General features: G+C 46.3%; 1 protein-coding gene across 3 annotated transcripts in view; it reads right to left on the reverse strand.

Annotated features, from left to right (window-relative positions):
* Positions 1-237: 237 nt before the first annotated feature.
* Positions 238-16,360, reverse strand: part of CMTM7 (CKLF like MARVEL transmembrane domain containing 7) — a 50,797-nt gene continuing 34,674 nt past the window's right edge. Inside the window, exons 2-6 of one of the 3 annotated variants that reach the window (XR_014146654.1) lie at positions 12,195-12,368; positions 5,839-5,937; positions 3,524-3,696; positions 2,882-2,963; positions 238-896 (exon numbers count right to left, since the gene is read on the reverse strand). Coding sequence is in view for 2 of the 3 variants with exons in the window: in XM_031036360.2 (XP_030892220.2) it covers positions 883-896; positions 2,882-2,963; positions 5,839-5,937; positions 12,195-12,368 (369 nt within the window). In the remaining variant the exon portion in view is untranslated. The remainder of the gene's footprint in view (positions 897-2,881; positions 2,964-3,523; positions 3,697-5,838; positions 5,938-12,194; positions 12,369-16,360) is intronic. The other 2 variants (XM_031036360.2, XM_081825381.1) reach the window with 2 other exon arrangements.

Consider the following 16,360-nt stretch of genomic DNA (forward strand, 5'->3'; position numbering starts at 1 on the left):
GTCGCTCTTGAGTACTGCTTTCTGTCCTGTGTGAACGGTATTGGCCACCCTTCACCACCGATTTACTCTGAAAATATGCAAATCTTGAGCGGCCCGTATCTTCTGCATCCTTCGGTGTTCTCAGCTCCGGGGAGGGGCTGGTGTGCACATGCAGGAGTGGGCCCCCAGGCATCCCCACGAGCTTTGTGGGCCCCATCACTTTACTCCTGGTCGACAGCCTCAGTTAATAAGAAATCCTTGTGCAATTGGCCAAGTCAATATTTTATTACAAAACACACACACGCCCACACACCGACACACACATACAACACACACACAAACACACAGACACACACACAATGGGAATTAAGGCTGAAGCCTGAAAGGAGCCGGGATCTCCTCTCTGGGGACAGGCTGACCACAGAGTGCTTCTGCAGACACGCCTCACTTAAGGAAGAGGCTCTCTCCAGAGAGAGGCTTTCCAAGCTGGATAAATTAGGAGATGGCTTGGTTTCTCTAAGAGGACTTAAGGCGGCTTCACTCCCCTGAGGAATGTGAAGTAGAAGCAGAGTTAGGCAGGAGTTTTCAGAAACCCCTCCCTCGTGGGTTAAGTGGGGTCATCAGTCCCTGAGGCAGGTGGTTCTCAAAGCAGGAGGGAGAGACCAGATTTCCCTGGAGGCTGGTTTTCTTTCCCGGGCGGGGAGGACTATTCTCCAAGGACGACTGGAAAGAGAGGCTCTGCGCAGCTCAGGAGCCCTGGAGGACGCCGAAGTCCCCCTCCTGTGCCCACCCGCGTGGACGGGGCTTTGGCACAAGATCATGGGGTCAGAAGCCCTTCGTGGGGGCTGGCCTACTGACCCTCCTGTGCGCAGGGCCTCCCACGGGGCCGGGCCTGGGCTGGCATCACACAGCTGCATCTTGAGAAGGAAATGGCAAAGTTAGGTCGGCTGGCAGGGCAGGGCCCACGCAGAAGTCACACAGCAGGGGGCTGACCCGGTTCGGCTCAGTGCACTTCCTCCTTCCTCCACCCAGCACCCACCGCCCTTGGAATGATCTTAGCCTTTCTAAATACACTTCTCAAAGAGAAAAAAATTCAGTAGTGCGGGGAGGAGAGGATATCGCTGCTCCCCACCTCGCCGCAACCCCCAGCCCATCCTCAGAGGGACTTGAAGTGTCTTAGCTCTTTCTTTTGGCTCTTCCTTCCTGAATTTTAAGCCTATGTTTCTGCCAATATTTACACATGTATCACCTTTAGCTGTTACCTAGTAACTCTCTTTCACATTCTCTACTTTTCATCATTCATTCTTTTTTTTCTTTTGTTTTTTTTTTTTAAAGATTATTTATTTATTTATTTGAGAGAGAGAGAATGAGAAAGAGAGCACATGAAAGGGAGGAGGGTCAGAGGGAGAAGCAGACTCCCCGCCGAGCAGGGAGCCCGATGCGGGACTCGATCCCAGGACTCCAGGATCATGACCTGAGCCGAAGGCAGTCGCTTAACCAACTGAGCCACCCAGGCGCCCCATTCTTTTTTTTCTTTAAACAGCTTGGCCGACATAGACTCCACGTACCATACAATCCACTAAATCCGTCTGAAGTGTACACTTCCAAGGTTTTCAAATATTCACAGGATGGCTCAAGCACTGACCACCACAATGTGAGAATCTTTCATCACTTCCAAAAGAGGGCCCATCTGCCATCCCATCCCCCAGCCCCTGGCAACACCCACCCCCCGCCCCCCACCATCTTCTTTCTGCCTCTTGGGATGAGCCCATTCAACACATTTCCCATCAATGGGATCCTACAGTCTGTGGTCTTTTGTGACTGGCTCCCTGCCCTCAGCATCAGTAGCTTCTGGAAGGAAATGGAAGCTCTGATGAAACAACCCTTCTGCGGGGCAGCTCAGCCCACAGGCCGTGCGTGCGCTGATATTTTGTGGTGTAGAAGAACAAAGAGAGGAAGGGCTGGAGTAGAGAAGTGGACTAATCAAAATAGCTCTTAGCAGTGTTACTTCTAGGAAGGCATTCTAAAGAGAAATGGTATTAGGGATGAGTGTGGGGCTGTATTTATAAGGATGCTCTTTACAACACTGTTTAGTAGCAAAGAATTAAAGAAACAAAACATAATGACCCCAAATAGGAGACAAGTAAACTATGACACACACGTGCAGTGGAACTGCAGTGAACTGCACCCAAGGCATGGAGCCATTAAAAGTGAGGGAGGAGAGGGGACCCGCCTGGCTCAGTCAGTGGGGAGTGTGAGTTCGAGCCCCACGGTGGGTGTAGAGACTACTTAAAAATAAAATCCTAAAAATGAATGAATGAATGAATGAATGCATAAATAAATTCTTTAAAAAAAAAAAAAACATGTTGGAGAAGAATCCCCAACCATGTGGGGAAAATGCCTGATTGGTGGTTAAATAGAAGAACAAGAGCAGGTTACAAATAACACATAAAGTCAGATCCTTTAATAAAAGCAACAAATAGATCTATGTATCTTTTTATCTGTTCATCCATCCATCCAGAGAGAGGAAATACTGGAAGGACAGACACCCAGCAGGTGCTATTTCTGGGTAATGTGATGACAGATGGTTTGCATGAAAAATTTTTTCTTTTTCTTTATGTGCACTTTCTAAATTCTCTACACTTCATTTTTATCATTAGGAAATAAATTTAAAGAAAAGGCTTCAGCATCAGAGGTAGACACGTGAGGATGCCCCGGGCTATGGAAACAGGACGAGAGCAGAGGGCCTTGGGTTCCGCCTTTCCACCTGGGCCCCTACCCCTCAAGGCCTCCCCTGCAGTGGGGCCCTTCCCTGTTGCTGAACTCCACAACAGGCCGTCCTCCTGTTCCCCAGCAGAGGGAACTTTCAGAGATTGCCTGTGTTTGGACAACTGGAACTCACCTCCTGACTGGGTCACACACGAGATCTTGTAGGACATCCAGATGCTCGCCAGGCAGAGGAAGGTGGCCACGAAACCGAAGATCTGCACAGGACAGAGAAGAAAGGAGGTTCCCAGGCCAAGGGCCAATCACTCAGGCTGTCCTTTATGTTTCTCATCCCTGTACCAGCTGTGGCCCAGGGGGACCCTGGGGGAACCGAGTGACCTGACCACCTGGTCCTTGCTCAGGTGCAGGGCCCTAGCTCAGGCCTGGCCCTCAGGCTCTGGGCTCCACCTCCTGGCCCTCCTCACTCCAGGCAACTTCAGGGCCCATGTTCGGGTTCGTATTTACAACTGAGCTGAGGCCAAGGCGCTGTAAAAGACAATTATCTGGGCTAATGAAAGAGAAAAAGGTGGAACTGTACATTTCAGTAGGGGTTTTTAAATTTCTAACATTCAAATGGATTTTACTGGATGGGGCAGCATTGCATGTCACTCTTAATGGCTTTCTGTTCTGTCTCACTTTATAGCTGTGTCATAGCCAGAAGTTGAGGCCTTGATATACAGTTTTACGTTTGCACATATTTCAACAATCTTAGACTAAAATCAGTGAAGGCAGCGCTCCTTCCCTTTCTGAGGATCTACCCAGTGCTCAAGTGGCTGACCTCGCTGACCTAGGAAAGCTGACCCAGCCCCATCCAGCTTCACTTAAAGATGAGGAGCAGGGCGGCCAGGGAGGAAAAGGGCCTCGGGTGGGGCTCATCCGATGGTCCAGAGAGAAGCAGGCACACACTCTGGTGTCTGTCTGGCACTTGGAAGCCTGCAGTCAGTTCCTGACCTGTGAACAGCAACGTAGGAGCTATGACTTACTGACCACCGACTCTGTGCCCGCCCGGGTTCTAAGCCCATTAGGTGTGCTGGTCCCTTCAAGTCCCACCCCTCTGCCAGGTGGGTGCTGCTCTTACCTCCCATCTCCCTCATCTGGCAGCTAAAGACATGGAGGGACGGCAAGTCAACTAGTTTGCCCAGGGCCACGAGCCAGCAAGGGCCGGACATGGGATGTGAGCCCTAGGAATCTGGCTCCAGAGCCCTGCTCGATTTTTGCCCAGATGTTCCCGGACTTGCAAATGGCCTCCGGTTGGCGACGTGGCCACAACCACGGGCTGACGTGCAGTAGGCACAGCCCGGGAGCAGCCAGACCAAGGGCACGGTCTCCAAGGGTTTGGTTTGCTTTTCAAGCCTGGCTGCTGGTTCACAGAAGAGGCTGCCCCCACAGGCCCACACCCGGCTTCCCCTCCCCCAGGTCCCTTTCCTTGGCTCCCTTTGCACCGATTGTCTGTACCACATAATTAGCCTATTGGAGCCTGTCCTGGCCCCTCATTGTCTGTTCTGCACAATTAGCACATTAGATACCATCCCGGTCTCCTACTGTCTGCACTGCATAATTGAACAGTTTATTATACTGCTACGTGGTGCTCTTCTGGATGACAATGCCTTGTTTGCTGATTGTTTCATGGGCCTCGGCCTTGACTCCTAAACTGGATGACCATTTTCTCATAAGCAAGGACTGTATCTTTTTGTTTCCTCTGGCTCCCCCATGGCCGAGGCTTGGTCCTAGGCACCAAGCTGGTGTATGATAAATGGGGCTTATTGGGATTCTGGGGCTAACAAACATGGTTATGTGCAACCTGAATCGTAAAACCCAGGGGGAACCTCTCCATGTGGTCCCGAAACACAATGGGCACCAGTTTCCTCTATCTCCCTCACCAGCCTGTCTGTAGTCAGGCAGGTGGTAAGCTGTAGGTGGTGCCCACCCCTCTCCTTGGGAACCGCAGAGGGAGGCACTTAAGCTCATGAGTATTCAAAGGCTTGGCTACGCCGTGCCCATCTTTAGGACAGACCCCACCCCTCGGTGGAATTCCAGGCATTAACCCACTCCCAGCCCAAAGTCTGGAGAATTTTGCTAACATATAAATGAAAGAGTGCCTATCTCATAGAGCTTTTCTTCAAACTCATTTAAAAAATTGAGGTGCCTGGGTGGCTCAGTCAATTAAGCGTCTGATTCTTGATTTTGGCTCAGGTCATGATCTCAGGGTTGTTAGATGGAGCCCCGTGCCGACACGGAGCCCACTTAAGATTCTCTCTCTCTCCCTCTGCCCCTACCTTGCCCTCGCACCCACCTGCTCTCTCTCCCTCTCACTAAAAAAAAAACAAAAACAAAAGAAAAACCCTCATTCAAAAAATTTCATCTGCTCATCAGTGAGGCAAATCAGTGTCATAGCCAGAAGTAACCAATTAGCTACATCAGAAATCAGGAAAAAAACTTCTGTAACCAATTAGCTAAATCAGAAATCAGATGGCAGGAATCTATGTCTTTTAAAAATAAATACATATACATGAACACACCCATGTATATATATTTGCATATGTGTGGTAAACACAGCTCCCACAGCACTATATTTTTATACACTTCCATCCTTCTATTCAGGCTATCAGATGGATTAATTTTCACCTTTGCAAGGTCTAGGAGCGTTGTTTCCCGGCCTGAAAACTGCTATAAATCAGGACCAGCAGAGCTACCATTCATGGCAGGGATCACTAACTGATCACATGCTCTTTTTCTGGGCCCCAAAGAGGCCTCAGGATCTTTGCATAGCCTGAGGCAGCCACCAATGAATGACCCGAACGGGCATGTGCATTAAGACCGACTGGCCCCCTGATGTAAGGAGTGGCTGTCTGAGGGAGGGCTGGGCCGCTGGGGCCATCTGAGTGTGCCAGGAACCCCGACCATCCACCTGCTGAGGCCCTCTGTTGTGGACCCGGCTCTTTGGAGGCTGCTGTTAGCTGGATCCAGGTGGGTTCTGATGGGTACTTTTCTGGGAAAGAAAGGCCCCAGGAAACAATCTCCTCGCTGCCCATCAGGAAGAAAATGCGCTAGAAGTGAACTCATTCGTGAAGGTTCCCCCGAGAGTGTCCTCACCGCTCCAGCTACCAGTCCGCTCTGGCTGTAACTCTTGGAGGCTGCCACAATGGAGGCGATTAGGAGGAGCAGGGTACCGATTAAATAGTGCAGAAGTTCCTGGGGACAAAAACAAAGCAAAGCTGTGGGTCGGGAGGTCCACTCCTGGTTCTCAGAGGCAACTGGGCACAGAAGAGAGGAACAGAGGGGAGGCAGTGACATCTCCTCTTCTCCTCATGACCTCCTGACAGAGCAGTTTGCTCACAGGCAGCAGCTGCAGAAGGCCGGCCAGGATGAGACCCTGCAAGACAGAAAAGGAGCCGGGCAGGCAGCCAGAGAGGTGACAGAGAGAAAGGACACTTGTCGGGTGAGGAGAGATACCCATTAAGGACTGCTCCACTCCTGAGAGCAATCTGTAGACAGCACCCCGACCTCGGGCCAACAGCTTCCCACAACTCCCAGGCTGGAGAGTTTAAAGGAAGCTCCAGCTCTGAGAAGCAGAGCCCCTTCAAGAGATGTGTACCTCTCACTTCTGCTTCAGAGAAAGTTCTGGGCTAACAACGTGCTAGCTTTGGTGGTTGCCTGGAGTGCCTGCCCACTCTGTGAACAGTTTTAGGTGCAGTCTGGAGGTGCTGACCCCCTCAGACCTGGAGTCACAGCCCAGGGTGAGGTCAGAGGCCCTCTGTGAAGTGCTTGTGGGGGTGGGAGGAGCTGACTTTCTGGCTCCTAATAAGCCTCCTCACTTTGTCCTCCTTTCATCTTCTCTCTGCTCTCTGGGAGTGTGCCCTCAGGCCACACTGCTGAGGAGTTTGCTAGCAGGGCAGATTCCACCTCTGCTTCCATCCATCTGCACCCCATTCACCCTCCGGGCTTAAAATGCCCTCTCTGCAGGCCCTGAATGAGGCTGAACCTCTGTCATTCAGCAGCAGGGTAAGGCTTCCACCTTCTTCCTTCTTCCTCCCCATTAAACACCAGATCAGAAGAGAACTGGGGCTTAGGGCCACCAGAGGACTCCCTCTGGATCCAGAGTGTATTCATTTTTAGTTGTCTTCCATGAGGATTCAGAAATTAGTCCGCTGTGAAGTTCTGCCCATCAAGGCAGGCACCTATTAAATTTTGGAAAAGCATTCCACTTTTAAGCTGCAGCTCCTCTGAAAGCTGTGTGAAATCAAAGACCCCAATTTCTCCTTTAGCGACTAGAAAGGAAAATCAGAAGGTGGACCGCAGAGATATTGACTGAAGAGCAGATTAGTAACTGAAGTTCCCTACCTCCAAGATTCTCACCCATGAAGAAAGAGGAATAGGACGTGGGGTAGAGAAAACTGATTTGAGAGAGTCCTAAATGGAAAGTGCCTCAATATACCTCATCAAAAATGTGGGGCTGAGCTTACCCCTCCAACATGCACTCCCCTCTCCACCCACCCCCATCCCTGCCCCCAGCCTTTCTCTCTCCTCAGAGTGTTTCAGTATCAGCATCATTACCAGAGGACTTTGCTCTCAAAAGAAGCAGAAAGGTGCCATAACTTTGAAAGGGGCCTTGTAACTTAGGAACACAAAAGAAATGTCTCTCAAAATAACACAGCAGGTAATAACATTAAATGTGAATAATTAAACAATCCAGAGGTTGTCAGACTGGATAAAAAAAAAAAAAGATACAGGGGTATCCAGGAGGCTCAGTTGGGTTAAGCGTCTCAGCTCGGGTCTTGATCTCAGAGTCGTGAGTTGAAGCCCCATGTTGGGATCCACGCTGGGCGTGGAGCCTACTTAAAGAAAAAGAAAATCCAACTATATGCTGTCTATTGGAAAAACACTTTTTTTTTTTAATATTTTACTTATTTATTTGAGAGAGAGAATGAGATAGAGAGAGAGAGCATGAGAAGGGGGAGGGTCAGAGGGAGAAGCAGGCTCCCCGCCGAGCAGGGAGCCCGATGCAGGACTCGATCCTGGGACTCCAGGATCATGACCTGAGCCGAAGGCAGTCGCTTAACCAACTGAGCCACCCAGGCGCCCTGGAGAAACACTTTATACTCAAAGATACAGATAGACTGAAAGCAGAAAGAAGGAAAAGATAGGTCATTCAAACAGCAACCAAAAGAAAGCTGGAGTGGTTATACTAGTATCAGGCAAAATGGATTTTAAAAGAGAAATGTTACCAGAGATAAAGAGGGACATTTTACAATGACAAAAACGGCAATCTATCAGGAAGACAGAACAATTACAAACACGTATGCACCTAATAACAAAGCAACAAAATACATGAAGCAAAAACTTAATGAGATAAAGGGAGAAATAGGTAATTCAAAAATAATAGTTGGAGACTTCAATACCTCACTTTCAATAATGTGTAGAACAACTAGGGAGAAGACCAACAAGAAAATAAAGACTCAATGCTATAAGACAACTAGACCTAACAGACATCTATAAAACACTCTACCCAACAACAGAATATACATTCTTCTCAAATGCACATAAAATATTCTCCAGGAGACACTATATGGTAAGCCATAAAACAAACCTCAATAAATGTGAAGGATTGAAATCATATGAAGTATGTTCTTCAAATACAACAGAATGAAATTAGAAAGCAATAGCAGAAAGAATTTTGGGAAACCCACAAATATGTAGACATTAACACATTCCTAACTACTGGGTCAATCAAATGCAAAATCACAAGGGAAATTAGAAAGTACCTGGAGATGAATGAAGATGATGATACAATATACTAAAACTATGGGATGCAACTAAAGCAGTGCTCAGAAAGAAATTTATAGCTATACATACCTACATTAAAAAGGAAGAAAGTTTTTAAATTAATAACCTAATCTTCACCTTAAGACACTGGAAAAAGAACAAACTAAACCTAAAGCAAGGAGAAAGAAGGAAAAAAAGACTGAAGCAGAAATTATGACATAGGGAACAGAAGAACAATAGGGAAAATTAGTGACACCGACACTGGTTCTTTGAAAAGATCAACAAAATAGCCAAACCTTTAGCTAGACTGATCAGGAAAAAAAGAGAGAGAAAAGATGACGAGATTCAAATGACCAGAATTAGAAATGGAAGAGGGGACATCACTATGGATCTTACAGAGGTAAAAGGATTTTAAGGGAATACTATGAACAATTATATACCAGTAAATTAGAAAACTTAGATGAAATAGACATATTCCTCTAAAGACACACCACTGAAAATGACTCGGGCAGAAATAAACAATCTGAACAGATCTACAACAAGTCAAGTTTGAACTAATAATAATAATAAATTACCCACAAGAAAAACCCAGGCTCAGATGGCTTTGTTGCAAAATTCTACCAAACATTTAAAGAAGAATTAATACCAATTCTTCACAAACTCTTCTAAAAAATATAAGAGGTGGTAACACTTCCCAAATTACTCTGAGACCAGTATTACCCTGATAACAAAACCAGACAAAGACATCACAAGAAAACTACAGACCAATATCTCTTATGAATACAAATATGAAAATCCTCAACAATATATTAGCAAACCAAATCCAGCTACACATAAGCTGAATTATATATCATAAATTATCCCAGGGATGCAAATGTTAGTTTCATATATGAAAATCAATGTGACACACCATATTAACAAAATATTAAGGGGGAAAACAAACATGATTATCTCAACAAAGAAAAAGCATTTGACAAAATCTAATACCTTTTCATGATTAAAACACTCAACAAAGTAGGACTGGAAGTTAACTCCATAACATCATATTTAATGATGAAAGACGGAATGCTTTCCTCCTAAGATCAGGAACAAGATAATGATGTGTGGTCTTGCCACTTCAATATTCAACTAATTTCTTGCAGTGAGACAAGAAAATGAAATAAAAGGCATTCAGATTGGAGGGGAATATAAAACTATCTCTATTCATAGATGGCATAATCTTGTATAGAAAATCCTAAGGAACCCATTAACGATCTGTCAGATCTAAAATGAGTTCAGCAAGGTTAAGGACACAAGATCAATATACAAAAATCTCTTGTATTTCTATCCACTTGCAATGAACAATCCCAAAATGAAATTAAGAAAATAATTACATTTGGAATGTCATCAAAAAGAGTAAGATACCTAGGAACAAATTTAAGCTCCCCCCTCCAAAAAGCACAAAGCTTACCCTCTGAAAACTACAAAGCACTGTTGAAAGAAATTAAAGATCTAAATAAATGGGAAAACCTTCCATGTTCTTAGGTCACAAGATTTAATATTGTTAAGATGGCAATATTCTCCAAATCGATCTATAGATTCAATGGTTTGTATTAGAATCCCAGCTGACTGCTTCATAGAAACTAAAAAGCTGATTCTAAAATTTGTATGAAATTGCAAAAATCCAAAACAATCCTGAAAAAAATGGGAAGATTCATAATTCCTAATTTCAAAACTGGTTAAATATCTACAGCAATCAAGACAGTGGGGTAAGATCAATGCAATTGAGAGTCCAGATGTAAATCCATGAGTTTATGGTCAACTAATTTTCAGTAAGGATGACAAGACAATTCAATGGGGGAAAGAATGGTCTTCCCAACAGATGGTGCTGGGACAACTGGATATTTATCTGCAAAAGAATGAAGTTGAATCCTTAACTCACACTAGACACAAAAATTAATTCAAAATAGACCAAGTACCTAAATGTAAGAGCTAGAAGTATGAAACTCCTTAGAAGAAAACATAGAGGCAAACCTTCATGATCTTGGATTTGGCAATGCCTTTTAGATTTTATACCAAAACACAAACATTTTTTTATACCAAAAAAAGAAAAGTAATTAAATTAGATCTCATTGAAATTAAAAACTTGTGCTTTAATGGACACTATCAAGGAAATGAAAACCAACCAAAAGAATGGGAGAAAATATCTGCCAATCATTTATCTGGTAAGGCACTTGTAACTAAAATATACAAAGGACTCTGAGAATTGAGTAATAAAACAACAACCTAATCCAAAAATGGGCAAAGGATCTGTACAGATTTTTCTCTGAAGAAAATACTCGAATGGCCAAAAAGCTCATCAAAAGATGACTGACATCAATAGTCATCAGAGAAATGCAAATCAAAACCATGAGATACCACTCCACAGTCACTATCATGACTGAAATCAGAAAGTCAGAAAATAATGAGTGTTGAGAAGGCTATGGAGACCCTGGAACCCTCATACACTGCCGATGGGAATGTCAACTGGGGAGCCAGTGTGGAATAAAGTCTGGCCGTGCTTCAAACAATGAGACATAGTTACCATGGGACCCCACAATTCCACTCTCAGGTATATCCCCAAGCAAGATGAAAACATGTCCATACCAAAAACTTGTACACGAGTGTTCATAGCAGCATTATTCATAACGTTTCATAATACCCAAAAGGTGGAAACAACCCAAATGTCCATCCAATAAGCAAATAAACAAGACGTGGTCTATCCTTTCAATGGACGTGGCTATTAAAAAAATGAAGTACTGACCCATGCTACGACATAGATAAACCATGAAAACACTTTGCTAAGTGAAAGAAGCCAGTCACAGAAGACCACACATATGATTCCACCTACAGGACATGTCTAGAATAGGAAAATTCACAAGACAGCAAGTAGATTCACGGTTGCTTTCAGGCTGGAGAGGGTGAGAGGTGGGAGGTGATAGCGAAAGGGGATGGGGTTTATTTTTGAGGCGAGGAAAATGTTCTAAAATCGACTGTGGTGATGCTTGCACAACTCTGGGACTATGGTAAACTCTGTTGAATTGTACACTTTAAGTGGGCAATTGTATGGCATGTGAACTGTATGTCAATCAAGCTATTTAAATAATAATATAGCGGGAAGAAAAAAAATCCTGGAAACTTCTGGAATCTTTCCTCAGACTCTGCCAGTCCCTTTTAGCTGACAAATCTTATCACAACAGTATAAACACCCATCGCCTTTATCAGCTTCCTCTTCCTACCCTTTTCTGTCCCTTGAGAAAACACACACACAGCTTTCTTGTTGCTGGAAGGTGAGTTGTTTTTTGGTTTTTTTTAAAGATTTTATTTATTTGTTTGACAGAGAGAGAGCAGGAGAGCACAGGCAAGGGGAGCAGCAGAGGGAGAGGGAGAAGCAGGCCCCCCACTGAGCAGGGAGCCCTACGCAGGGCTTGATCCCAGGACCCTGGACTCATGACCTGAGCCGAAGGCAGACGCTTAACCAACTGAGCCCCCCAGGCGCCCCTGGAAGGTGAGCTTTAGAAACCAGCGGGACATGGGCTGAGATGCCCACCAGACAGTGAGAAGTTCAGGGCTGCAGCAGGAAGAGGTGATGGAGGAGGGGGGGCTGTGGGGGAGGGGCAGATGGGACAGAGTCTGTCGGGTCTCAGGGCCCCGGGCCACCCCCTTACCGACAGCGGCCAGCTGATGCAGGTGAGCAAGCGGTAGAGGCGGAAGAGGTGCACCAGATAAAAGGCGAGGATCATTATCAAGTTGCAAATGGTGACCACTTCAAAGTAGCTGTAGGCGCTGTAGCTGACCCACACAGAACTCCTCACGCAGATGAAGGCGATCAGCAGCGTGACCTGGAAAAGAAATACAGACGCGTCAGACACAGGCCAGCCCATGATGGACACCCAGGGAACAAACAACCGGAGCACATGGAGAAATTGCTGCAATTCCGGTGATCTCCTCACAAACTGGCTGCAAGGCTGGGAAAGTGCCAGTTCCCAGAGCGCAAGCTTTTAAGACACACGCGAGCTGTCGCTGCAGCCGAGTGGGCTTATCCTCTGAAGTGCGTTCTGTTATGCCAGTGGGATGCCTCCTCAGAGAGAGGGCGGGAACGCGGGAAAATAACCAAGCAGAATCATTCCATTTATTTACCTATTAGGTTGAACTGGAGGAAGTTGCCACTATTTGGCCGTTTTGGACCCACAAAGATGGCGGCTCCTATGTCACGACTTACTGGCTGGCGGCCAGACGGTAAGGTAGCATTTACTGATGCCTGATGTACATGATCTCCTTGAGGCCTCACAGAAATCTGCCATGGAGAGGGCATCACCCCCATGTTCACACTGGGAAACTGAGGTCCACTGGTTCAATAATGGCTCCAAGGCTACCCAGCTCATAAGCAGTGGGAGGTGGGATTCAAAAACCCAAGTCTGTCTGACTCCAAGGACCTGTTCCTCCATGTCAGATGCAGTTTTGCTTTCCAAGAATGTAAGCCCTCCTCATAGACAAGCCGAGGAAGGTAGATTTGTTATGAAACAGAAAGGAATCCTGGTTATTCAAGGCGGCGCTTGCTCACCACTGGGCATGTGGTGAGAGCTCACCAAGTATACTGTTGCAAATGAATGAACGTGCAGGATTAATAAATTAATGACCTATTAATGAATTAACAGGTCTGGTAAATTATTAGCAACATATGAATCCCACGGGAGAGCAGATCGGAAGAGGAGAGAGAAGATTCTGAGTTTTTGTGACGGCCACTCAAAAAGAATAAAGTCTTATTTACCCCACATAGGGAATAAACCACTAACACACAGGTGTTAAATGATGGAAAACCTTAGGATCTATTTTAAAAGTACAACTAATTTAGGACAAAGATGATTTTTTTACTGCTTCTTTCCTGTAGAACAGTGAACCAAGGCTGTGTGTGTGTGTGTGAGAGAGAGACAGAGAGAGAGAGAGAGAGAGAGATTTTGTGTCCTATGGGACACTCGGCAATGTCTAGTTTGGTTGTCACCACGATGGGAGGCTGCTGCAGGCATTTAGTGGGTAGAGGCCGGGGTACCACTGAACACCCCACAATGTACAGGATAGCCTCCACAACAAAGAACCATCTGGTTTCAAATGTGGCCCAGACTCTTGTGCTGTCATGGAGAAACCTGCTGTAGAAGAAGTGAGTCCAGGGGCGCCTGGGTAGCTCAGCCGCTTAAGCGTCTGCCTTCAGCTCAGGTCAGGATTCCAGGTCCCAGGATCGAGCCCCACATCCGGCTCCCTCCTCAGCGGGGAGTCTGCTTCTCCCTCTGTCCCTCACCCTGCTCATTCTCTCTCTCTACTCTCTCTCTCCCTCAAAAAAATAAAATAAAATCTTAAAAGAAAAAAAGGAAGAAAATGTGAGTCTATAACAAGCATTAAATCACAAAAATGATCTAACACCGGTTAAAAGGGTCAGTGTGAAACACGCTCTGTTTTCTCAAGCCCCTCATTCCACTCTGGCAAACTCCTCAGAAAAGGCACAAGGGCGAGAAGAGAATCTGGCACGAAGATGAAGGTGTGTGCAAGAGGAGTGCTCTGCTTGCCAAACCCAAACAGCAGAGGGACTCTGACACAACGGGACCCTCAACATTTGCGTATTCCTCTTTGCTAATGAGCAACGTGAGTATTTTCATTTTTTCAGTTCCTCTCAAGCCAGCCAGCCTTGGTAATATAATGATTCATGCCTTGAGGTTGTTTTAAAGCTCTGAGAGGGGGCTTTGCTTCACCCAGGACTGGGCGGTTTCACCAGAGTTTTGCTGCTCATCAGTCCCTATTTGCAGGCCTCAGTCTACGGGTCTCGCCACCTCCTGCTGACTTTTTTTTGCACGGCGGAGGGGCGGGGGGGCGGCCTTCAAGGCTCACCTTAAAATACAGAGAACTCAGAATTATGCAGTGCCATTCCTAGGTGGAGAAGCAAATTTGTGCCAAATTTAATGCAAAGATTAGACTAATTTGTACGACTCTTCATCTGTGACAGTCACCTCTTTCACATAGTGACACAGAGACGGGGGAGTTTCCCAATGAACACAGGGGTCTGTGCAGGTCTTCCCCTCTGAGCTCCCAGGGCTGAGGACCTTGCAGCAGGAAGGATGTTCGTGCTCTATCACAAAACCATCTCAGACCCCCCTGGAAAACATTCTTGTGAAAGAAGACTTCCCAAATCCTGTTCAATCGGCCTAAGGCTGCCTACCATGTGCTCTTCTTCCAAGAATCCCAATTTTGCAAAATCTCATGCAGACCACAGATGATATACACTAACACATGCAACTATAAGCTTCCTTTTGGTCCAATAATTCACTCATTCCTACTTTAAATGGCCAGCATCTTAGCCAGCACACTCAAAAAAAAAATTTAATTGACACCAAACTTTTCAGAACTCTTCTAAGGCCAGCAGGTAACCTCTGCAAATGCTGGAGACCCCTGAATCTTGTAGATCAATACTCTGAGGGCAGGCAGAAAGGTGAAAAGGAAGATTGAGCAAGCCAGACCATCGTGGAAAAAACGCCCTAGGGTATGGATCCCGCCCCCCCCACCACAACCACAGCCCCTCAGACCTCTTCTTGTTTCCAGTTAGAAAAGCAAATCAAAACACAGCGTAATGCAGACAACCTGAAGGAGGAGTTCTGATTTCAAGGCTGAGTGAGGAAGGCTGGGAGGTTTCTGGAAGGCACGCATGGTTCTGTTTAGTGTAACTTAAATGTGATACTATCCAACGGACTAACTTGTTTCCCCGGGGTCCCTCTTAGCTCCCCTCATAAAGGTGTGTTCTTTTACATTGAACTGCCATGAAAGTTGCGAATAAAATCTCTAGCACACACGTCCAGGGGTTTAAAAGTATGTTGCAAGCACCCTCAACTCAGAGCCAGGGTCTCACACACGAGCTGTGGCACCATTCAGATCACTGAAATCATCTCAGATCGAAACCACCCCCTCGTCCCCCAAACTGTCATTTCTGACTTCATTCTGTCAGAGTTTTTACTTTCGAGAAGAGATGATTTTTGTGAAAGCAGCAGTGGGTTTAAATTTTACGGATGAAGCAGGCTGACATCACCTGAGAGGAACGAATGTCCCTCCACCACAACTCTGCAACTAAAATGTCCTGGTCTCGGGCGCCTGGGGGGCTCAGTCGGTTAAGCGTCTGCCTTCAGCTCAGGTCATGATCTCAAGGTCCTGGGATCGAGCCCCGCATCGGGCTCCCTGCTCAGCGGGAAGCCTGCTTCTCCCTCTGCCCCTCCCCCTGCTTGTGCTCTCTCTCTCTCTCTCTGTGTCAAATAAATAATACCTTAAAAATAAAATAAAATAAAATAAAATAAAATAAAATAAAATAAAATAAAATAAAATGTCCTTGTCTCCACAGCCAGGTGCCAGGCAGTTTGCTCAGGTTCTCAGCCTGGTTGGGTCCCTCAAGGAAGAAATCACCTGCTGCCTGTAGTCTGTGACCTGGAACATTCCTTCAAGCAGGCTTGATCTTCCCATGCACCTGCCAGGTCTGTTGTGCTGAGTCACGTGCCTGCATCTGGCTGAAGATGGCCCCAGACACCTTACGGTTCAAGAACCCCGGGCTGGGGCGCCTGGGTGGCTCAGTTGGTTAAGCGACTGCCTTCGGCTCAGGTCATGATCCTGGAGTCCCGGGATCGAGTCCCGCATCGGGCTCCCTGCTCGGCGGGGAGTCTGCTTCTCCCTCTGACCCTCCCCCCTCTCATGCTCTCTGTCTCTCACTCTCTCTCTCTCAAATAAATAAATAAATTAAAAAAAAATTAAAAAAAAAAAAGAACCCCGGGCTGGATGCAGGCAGGTCACCCAACCTTCTTGTGGG

This window comes from Leptonychotes weddellii, chromosome 1 (assembly GCF_054177405.1).
Source record: "Leptonychotes weddellii isolate Sample4059 chromosome 1, ASM5417740v2, whole genome shotgun sequence".
NCBI classification, from domain to species: domain Eukaryota; kingdom Metazoa; phylum Chordata; class Mammalia; order Carnivora; family Phocidae; genus Leptonychotes; species Leptonychotes weddellii.